Genomic DNA, 9,787 nt, shown 5'->3' on the forward strand with positions numbered 1-9,787 from the left:
CTTAAAGTCTAATGACGCAGTAAGTATGACGGACACCTCCACTGATCAGCTCTGACACCACAGCGCCACACACCACATGGTGGCCACACAGGATACTGCATAGAAAGGAAAAAAGATTCAGCTCACCTGCCAGCCAAACTGCTCAAATCCTTAGGGTGCAAGGGTCCGCTGGTAGGTCCACACAGGATACTGCACCTTCCCCCACAATGGACAATGATTGCAGCTATATGGTATACTATATACTCACCTGCCATTACAGGGCCAAGATGAGTGCAGACCCCTCTCCTCCTCCCCACAGCACTACAGAGGCTGAATGTACAATGTCTTTATTAGTATACAGGTATAATACAAGCAGATACATGGCGGAGCACACTGCCCTCTCTCTGGGGGGCCACACCTCTGGATCACACTCCTCCATTTTTCACTTCCTCCGTCCTTCCATCACTTACTATAATCCTTTCTGTTGGGTTTTGAGAAGACAATATAGAAATAAGCTGAGAAGGGAAGGGGCAGCCATTGGAAGCAGCCGGCGGCTCACGGGCCCCTCGGCACCGGGTATAACAGGCTCATGTGCTTGGCCCCCTTGAAGGGCAGTTTCTGGCTGGAGTAGTAATGGATGACCTCGGGGATGCTGCAGAAGACGCCGCTCGTCTGGTTCAGGGTGAACTTGTTGTCTTTGGTTTGAGCCACAATGATGTGGACGCACCCCTGGCTGGTCCTAGGAGGAAGCGGAGAGAGCGTCCTGGGGTTATCCATGTACCGACCGGGATCTGGGCTGAGACATGTATATACATAGGGCAGGTGTCCATCACTGGAACGCAGTCAGGCCCAGGACCCGGTCAGCATCTCCCTGGGTGTGAATGAATGTAAGGGAGATGGTTTGGGGTCCCAAAATTATAACCATCTCAATTAATTCTAGGGATCATGTATGGGGCCTGAATAATGTTAATATTTGGAATTAATTATGTTAGGGGCCTGGTTTGGGGTCCTATTAATTTTAAAGGGCCCGGTCTGGGGTCCTATTAATTTTAAAGGGCCTGGTTTGGAGTCCTATTAATTTTAGAGGCTTGGTCTGGGGTCCTATTAATATTAGGGGCTTGCTCTTGGGTTATAATTAATTTTAGGGGCCTGGTGTGAGGTCCTATTAACTTTAAGGGCTGGGGTCCCATTAATTTTAGGGGACTGGGGTCCTATTAATTTTAGCACTTTGGTGTAGGGTCAGAATTTATTTTGAAGGGTCTTAATGTGGATTTGACTGTAATAGTCTAAGAGGTTTGAGAAATATTGAGGTGAGAGGACCGCCACTCAAACTTGGCACCCCCCTACACACAATATAACAGGCTGTTGTACTCACTTTAGGGCGATGGAGTATTTGCTGTTGCCGGATTCGCTGTTGCGCAGGAGGTAGCTTGCCTCGCGGCATGACTGAAGCCGACTCTCCGCCTCTGCCCGCGTCACTGCGCCGTGATACCAACTGCAGCCACAAGCGGGAGCACAATGTGTTATAAACTGTCAGTAGAAAGCAGAGAGCCGTCCCCGCGGAGCACCAGAACTCACCTCTGCTTCTCCAAGGGCAGCGTAGGGTCTACTTTCTCACTGGGATCCGGCTGCGATTGCTTCAGGGCCTTAGCGGTCCAGCTCATCTGGCGCTGGTGCAGCCGCCCAGCCTCCTCCTTCGCGGGGCTGCGCTCGCTCCCTTCAAACTGGGCTGTAGATGATAAATACAAGATGGCGAGGATGTGATATGGTTCTCATAGACAACAAGCTGTGTGACACACGGTAACAAACCCTTAGCTCTATAGGGATGGCACTTACCGGAGAGCGCTCTCACGATGTGCTCCTTCTTCCACTCCCATGGCTGCTCGTATTCCTCCGCAGGTCGCTCGTCGTTCTCCGGTCGCTGTCCGTCTGCAGGGCGCTGCTTCTGCTCCTCCACGTTGAGCTCGGATTCGGGGGGCTCATACGGCGTGTCGTACAGCTGGGGGGGTTTCACCAGCAGCTCCTGCGATCCTTGTCTCTTCACCTCCGTCTTCCCCTCGTTCTGGGAGCCAAGTTCCATCACGAGGAGCTCGGTGATCAGCTGATCCCTGGATCCCCGCCGCCGGATCTCTGAAATGTAGGGGGCACAATTACAGGGGGGCGCCTACACAATGCTAAAAGGAAGCATGTCATACGCTGTGCAGCCAGCAGGCAGAGCGATGTGCTCCATCTCCTCGGTCATCTGGATCTTATGGGATCTGTTTTATGCCCTATGGTCGGGATTATCTTGGCGCCATGGCAACGGAGCCCATCCTGTTTGCCGCCACTGCATCCTTCCTCTTGGAGCAGAGCCACTCTCCATCGGAAGCCGTCCTGAGAGGCAGGAAACGGCCGGGGAAAGTCACACCCAGCCACGCAAAGTTTGGAAAATACCTTTAATGAACGGTCTGGGATCATGGAGAGAAGCAGGGGGTCATGTAAATGCACAACGAGTCGCCCCGTAAATTATACAGTAGTGTATGAGGCAGAGGTGACTAGAAAATGAAATTCCTCCTACAGGGGGCGACAAAGAACAGAGACCGGAGAATACGACCTCCGAAAGTGATGTCACTGCTGTAATATATCATTATATGTGAGGAGCGGTGATGTCACTGCTGTAATATATCATTATATGTGAGGAGTGGTGATGTCACTGCTGTAATATATCATTATATGTGAGGAGCGGTGATGTCACCTCCGTAATATATCATTATATGTGAGGAGCGGTGATGCCACTGCTGTAATATATCATTATATGTGAGGAGCGGTGATGTCACCGCTGTAATATATCATTATATGTGAGGAGCGGTGATGTCACTGCTGTAATATATCATTATATGTGAGGAGTGGTGATGTCACTGCTGTAATATATCATTATATGTGAGGAGCGGTGATGTCACCTCTGTAATATATCATTATATGTGAGGAGCGGTGATGTCACAGGTGTAATATATCATTATATGTGAGGAGCAGTGATGTCACCTCCGTAATATATCATTATATGTGAGGAGCGGTGATGTCACCGCTGTAATATATCATTATATGTGAGGAGCGGTGATGTCACTGCTGTAATATATCATTATATGTGAGGAGCGGTGATGTCACTGCTGTAATATATCATTATATGTGAGGAGTGGTGATGTCACTGCTGTAATATATCATTATATGTGAGGAGCGGTGATGTCACAGGTGTAATATATCATTATATGTGAGGAGCGGTGATGTCACTGCTATAATATATCATTATATGTGAGGAGCGGTGATGTCACTGCTGTAATATATTATTATATGTGAGGAGCGGTGATGTCACTGCTGTAATATATCATTATATGTGAGGAGCGGTGATGTTACCTCTGTAATATATCACTATATGTGAGGAGCGGTGATGTCACTGCTGTAATATATCATTATATGTGAGGAGTGGTGATGTCACTGCTATAATATATCATTATATGTGAGGAGCGGTGATGTCACTGCTATAATATATCATTATATGTGAGGAGCGGTGATGTCACTGCTATAATATATCATTATATGTGAGGAGCGGTGATGTCACTGCTGTAATATATTATTATATGTGAGGAGCGGTGATGTCACTGCTGTAATATATCATTATATGTGAGGAGCGGTGATGTCTCCTCTGTAATATATCATTATATGTGAGGAGCGGTGATGTCACTGCTGTAATATATCATTATATGTGAGGAGCAGTGATGTCACCTCCGTAATATATCATTATATGTGAGGAGCGGTGATGTCACTGCTGTAATATATCATTATATGTGAGGAGCGGTGATGTCACTGGTGTAATATATCATTATATGTGAGGAGCGGTGATGTCACTGGTGTAATATATCATTATATGTGAGGAGCGGTGATGTCACCGCTGTAATATATCATTATATGTGAGGAGCGGTGATGTCACTGCTGTAATATATCATTATCTGTGAGGAGCGGTGATGTCTCCTCTGTAATATATCATTATATGTGAGGAGCGGTGATGTCACAGGTGTAATATATTATTATATGTGAGGAGCGGTGATGTCTCCTCTGTAATATATCATTATATGTGAGGAGTGGTGATGTCACCTCTGTAATATATCATTATATGTGAGGAGCGGTGATGTCACAGGTGTAATATATCATTATATGTGAGGAGCGGTGATGTCACTGCTGTAATATATCATTATATGTGAGGAGCGGTGATGTCACCTCTGTAATATATCATTATATGTGAGGAGCGGTGATGTCACTGCTGTAATATATCATTATATGTGAGGAGCGGTGATGTCACTGCTGTAATATATCATTATATGTGAGGAGCGGTGATGTCACTGCTGTAATATATCATTATATGTGAGGAGCGGTGATGTCACTGCTGTAATATATCATTATATGTGAGGAGCGGTGATGTCACCTCTGTAATATATCATTATATGTGAGGAGCGGTGATGTCACCTCTGTAATATATCATTATATGTGAGGAGCGGTGATGTCACCTCTGTAATATATCATTATATGTGAGGAGCGGTGATGTCACCTCTGTAATATATCATTATATGTGAGGAGCGGTGATGTCACCTCTGTAATATACCATTATATGTGAGGAGCGGTGATGTCACCTCTGTAATATATCATTATATGTGAGGAGCGGTGATGTCACTGCTGTAATATATCATTATATGTGAGGAGTGGTGATGTCACCTCTGTAATATATCATTATATGTGAGGAGCGGTGATGTCACTGCTATAATATATCATTATATGTGAGGAGTGGTGATGTCACCTCTGTAATATATCATTATATGTGAGGAGCGGTGATGTCACCTCTGTAATATACCATTATATGTGAGGAGCGGTGATGTCACCTCTGTAATATATCATTATATGTGAGGAGCGGTGATGTCACCTCTGTAATATATCATTATATGTGAGGAGTGGTGATGTCACCTCTGTAATATATCATTATATGTGAGGAGCGGTGATGTCACCTCTGTAATATATCATTATATGTGAGGAGCGGTGATGTCACTGCTATAATATATCATTATATGTGAGGAGCGGTGATGTCACCTCTGTAATATATCATTATATGTGAGGAGCGGTGATGTTACCTCTGTAATATATCATTATATGTGAGGAGCGGTGATGTCACTGCTATAATATATCATTATATGTGAGGAGCGGTGATGTCACAGGTGTAATATATCATTATATGTGAGGAGCGGTGATGTCACTGCTGTAATATATCATTATATGTGAGGAGCGGTGATGTCACTGCTGTAATATATCATTATATGTGAGGAGCGGTGATGTTACCTCTGTAATATATCATTATATGTGAGGAGCGGTGATGTTACCTCTGTAATATATCATTATATGTGAGGAGCGGTGATGTTACCTCTGTAATATATCATTATATGTGAGGAGCGGTGATGTCTCCTCTGTAATATATCATTATATGTGAGGAGCGGTGATGTCACCGCTGTAATATATCATTATATGTGAGGAGCGGTGATGTCACTGGTGTAATATATCATTATATGTGAGGAGCGGTGATGTCACCTCTGTAATATATCATTATATGTGAGGAGCGGTGATGTCACCGCTGTAATATATCATTATATGTGAGGAGCGGTGATGTCACCTCTGTAATATATCATTATATGTGAGGAGCGGTGATGTCACCTCTGTAATATATCATTATATGTGAGGAGCGGTGATGTCACTGCTGTAATATATCATTATATGTGAGGAGCGGTGATGTCACCTCTGTAATATATCATTATCTGTGAGGAGCGGTGATGTCACTGCTGTAATATATCATTATATGTGAGGAGCGGTGATGTCACAGGTGTAATATATCATTATATGTGAGGAGCGGTGATGTCACCTCTGTAATATATCATTATATGTGAGGAGCGGTGATGTCACTGCTGTAATATATCATTATATGTGAGGAGCGGTGATGTCACCTCTGTAATATATCATTATCTGTGAGGAGCGGTGATGTCACTGCTGTAATATATCATTATATGTGAGGAGCGGTGATGTCACCTCTGTAATATATCATTATCTGTGAGGAGCGGTGATGTCACTGCTGTAATATATCATTATCTGTGAGGAGCGGTGATGTCACCTCTGTAATATATCATTATATGTGAGGAGCTGTGATGTCACCTCTGTAATATATCATTATATGTGAGGAGCGGTGATGTCACAGGTGTAATATATCATTATATGTGAGGAGCGGTGATGTGACTAGTGTAATATATCATTATATTTGTGGTGCTGTGATGTCACCTCTGTAATATATCATTATATGTGAGGAGCGGTGATGTCACTGCTGTAATATATCATTATATGTGAGGAGCGGTGATGTCACTGCTGTAATATATCATTATATGTGAGGAGCGGTGATGTCACTGCTGTAATATATCATTATATGTGAGGAGCGGTGATGTCACCGCTGTAATATATCATTATATTTGTGGTGCGGTGATGTCACTGCTGCAGGTTATCGCATGGCCTATCACTGAGTGATGGAAGATACAGGATCCTCTGTATATAGGGTGCCGTCACTCACCGGTTATCATCTGCTGGGCGTCGTACGGTTCCATGTACCCGTCGTTTTCGCCCACCCTCTCGGCGTCCCGTTGCTCTTTAGTCTGCTTGGCGTCGTATGGATCGGCATAATCCTCTAATATAATGATCTGCATGGGGAATGGACAGACGCACAACGATCAGTATCGCTGACAAACGGGGAAGTATCTGACACTGATATTGACCGGCCCGTAATTAAGAAGAATGTCCACATTTAAAGGAATGATACATTTTTCTAAAATGTCACAGATAAGTCATGCATTATACTATTGAAGTCAACAATAAAATCTCACATGTCCTAGGGCCAGTTTGTTCCCAAGTTATTGGCTTTTACTGAGCAGCCGGTAATTTTAGGTTCCAGCCATTACATGCTGAGACATCTGGGGGCAGTGCTCCATGGACGGAGATGTGTCAGGACACAGTATATACATGGAGGGAGATGTGTCAGGACACAGTATATACATGGACGGAGATGTGTCAGGACACAGTATATACATGGACGGAGATGTGTCAGGACCCAGTATATACATGGAGGGAGATGTGTCAGGACACAGTATATACATGGACGGAGATGTGTCAGGACCCAGTATATACATGGACGGAGATGTGTCAGGACACAGTATATACATGGAGGGAGATGTGTCAGGACACAGTATATACATGGACGGAGATGTGTCAGGACACAGTATATACATGGACGGAGCATATAGACAACTCACCGTGTCCTCTTTCACACCTTTCTCCTGCTCTTGCCCGGGTTCCTCTCCATCTGCCGGGTTCCTTCCGTTCTCCTGGAGGCTGGGGTCCACTTTAATCAGGCGGTTGATGTATGTACTATGTCCCTTAGGGGCCCGAAGGTTTCCTACCTCATCCCTTGAGTTTTTGCGACTCTTGCCCTGCAGAAAGCTCTGAATGACCTCTCTGGACAGTCGGCTGCCATCTTTGCCCCCTTTTCCCAGCCCATCAGATGACGAGTTCTTTCGGTTCCTTACGGAGGAACTTTGGGAACCAGCGGACTCGGGGCAAGAATTTTTGCGGGAAGCCCCGACTTTCGGGAGAGTCCGGGCACCTGGAAGGCCGGGCTTGGCTCGGTCCGAGACATTCTTCAAAGACAAGGGGAGTTCCTTGAACCACTTGGCCATGACCGGGCACACGATGGAAGGAATATTCCTACGATGCAAGGGCCACAGGGGCCCCAAGTCAAGGGCTTGCACTATCCAGGTGTTCCTAGTATCCAGTGACTGATGCCTGCTGCGCCGGCCCCCACCACTGCCAGGGTTTCCAAAGTGCCTTGTGAGCTAGGTCGGAGGTGTCTTAGGGGTTGTTCCTGTCCCAGCTTCGTCCTTGTAGTCGGTGACTGACCCCGGAGTCGCTCTGTTGAGGGTATGTTGTTTGTTTTCAGAGTCTTTCCTAGGAAGTTATAGGGTCCAGGCTTGTGAGGCGTCTTGTGAAGGAGGTCTACAGAAGCTCTGGATGTCTTCTCATGGTCTGGCAGCACAGGACGAGCGCAGCCTGGTGGTCTGGGACCATCAACAATGGCCGGGGGCAGAGGTCCTGGGACTCTGGAAGCTATGTGACTGATTACAAGTCACAGTCACGTCAGACATCCCACAGAAAACAGTCTCTCACAAGGGAAGGAAATGCGTTTCCTCCATAGTTCAATGGAAGGCGGGGACTGGACGGCTTTTAGGAATGGTCCTGAGGTGGATGGCAGATATACACCAGCCCCCGTATATCACTGCCCCCCATATGTCATACGGGCCAATGTATATATCATACTGCACCATATGTACATAGTGCCCCCTTATACGAGAAATCCCCTGTATATATCACACCAGCCCCATATATCACTGCCCCTCCGTATATGTCATACAGGTCCCCATATATATCATACTGTCCCCCATATATGTGACTGTGCCCCCTTAAACAACAGAACCCCCTGTATATATCACACAGATGCCTGTATATGGCAGAGTTCACCTCGTATACGACAGGCCACCCATATAGGTTACACAGATTCCCATATGTCACCATCCCTCATATACATCACACAGACCGATAGGAGGATTATAATGAGGGCAATCTGGGCTACTGCCTGCGCCCCGAAGCTCCAGGGGGACCCATGGCTAGCTTGTCTTCGTTATAATGTTGTGCGTGACATCATATACTCCCCTCCCTCTCATTCCCCTGGCGCAGATACCCGAGCAGATAACTTACCTGCCAGCAATACAGAACGGCAGCACACCTCCAGGGGAGCACCGGGGCAAGCAAGGACATGTCGGCATGAAAAAAAAGTGGAACCCTGTGGGGGCTCATACTATATATAGGAGGCTATGTGGGGCTCATACTATATATAGGAGGCTATGTGGGGCTCATACTATATAAAGGAGACAATATGGGGCTTATACTGTATATAGGAGGCTGTGTGGGGCTCATACTATATAAAGGAGGCAATATGGGGCTTATACTGCATATAGGAGGCTGTGTGGGGCTCATACTATATATACAGTAGAAGGCTATGTGGGGCTCATACTATATAAAGGAGACAATATGGGGCTTATGCTGTATATAGGAGGCTATGTGGGGCTCATACTATATAAAGGAGACAATATGGGGCTTATGCTGTATATAGGAGGCTATGTGGGGCTCATACTATATAAAGGAGACAATATGGGGCTTATACTGCATATAGGAGGCTGTGTGGGGCTCATACTATATATACAGTAGAAGGCTATGTGGGGCTCATACTATATAAAGGAGACAATATGGGGCTTATACTGTATATAGGAGGCTGTGTGGGGCTCATACTATATAAAGGAGACAATATGGGGCTTATACTGTATATAGGAGGCTATGTGGGGCTCATACTATATAAAGGAGACAATATGGGGCTTATACTGCATATAGGAGGCTGTGTGGGGCTCATACTATATATACAGTAGAAGGCTATGTGGGGCTCATACTATATAAAGGAGACAATATGGGGCTTATACTGTATATAGGAAGCTGTGTGGGGCTCATACTATATAAAGGAGACAATATGGGGCTTATACTGTATATAGGAGGCTATGTGGGGCTCATACTATATAAAGGAGACAATATGGGGCTTATACTGTATATAGGAGGCTGTGTAGGGCTCATACTATTGTGAGATGCCGAGAGGAGA

The 9,787-nt window shown here is 45.6% G+C and overlaps 1 protein-coding gene across 1 annotated transcript; it reads right to left on the reverse strand.

Moving 5' to 3' along the window:
• Positions 1-310: 310 nt before the first annotated feature.
• SHE (Src homology 2 domain containing E) lies at positions 311-8,213 on the reverse strand. The gene is made up of 6 exons (XM_075331103.1): positions 7,341-8,213; positions 6,605-6,731; positions 1,816-2,109; positions 1,558-1,708; positions 1,355-1,474; positions 311-718 (listed from the first exon to the last, which is right to left on the reverse strand). Exons 1-6 carry the CDS (start codon positions 7,761-7,763, stop codon positions 535-537), a joined length of 1,299 nt encoding a protein of 432 aa, XP_075187218.1. The 5' UTR covers positions 7,764-8,213; the 3' UTR covers positions 311-534.
• Positions 8,214-9,787: the final 1,574 nt, after the last annotated feature.

Source organism: Anomaloglossus baeobatrachus, chromosome 12 (genome assembly GCF_048569485.1).
Source record: "Anomaloglossus baeobatrachus isolate aAnoBae1 chromosome 12, aAnoBae1.hap1, whole genome shotgun sequence".
Classification (NCBI taxonomy): Eukaryota; Metazoa; Chordata; class Amphibia; order Anura; family Aromobatidae; genus Anomaloglossus; species Anomaloglossus baeobatrachus.

What these genes read in the sequence shown, in the direction of transcription:
- SHE (XM_075331103.1), bottom strand. Translation starts at nt 7,763, where the DNA reads ATGGCCAAGTGGTTCAAGGAACTCCCCTTGTCTTTGAAGAATGTCTCG. An exon ending in AAGGTGTGAAAGAGGACACG is followed by an intron (nt 6,732 to 7,340) that starts GTGAGTTGTCTA and finishes TTCCCCATGCAG; the next exon opens with ATCATTATATTAGAGGATTA. An exon ending in CGCCCAGCAGATGATAACCG is followed by an intron (nt 2,110 to 6,604) that starts GTGAGTGACGGC and finishes CCTACATTTCAG; the next exon opens with AGATCCGGCGGCGGGGATCC.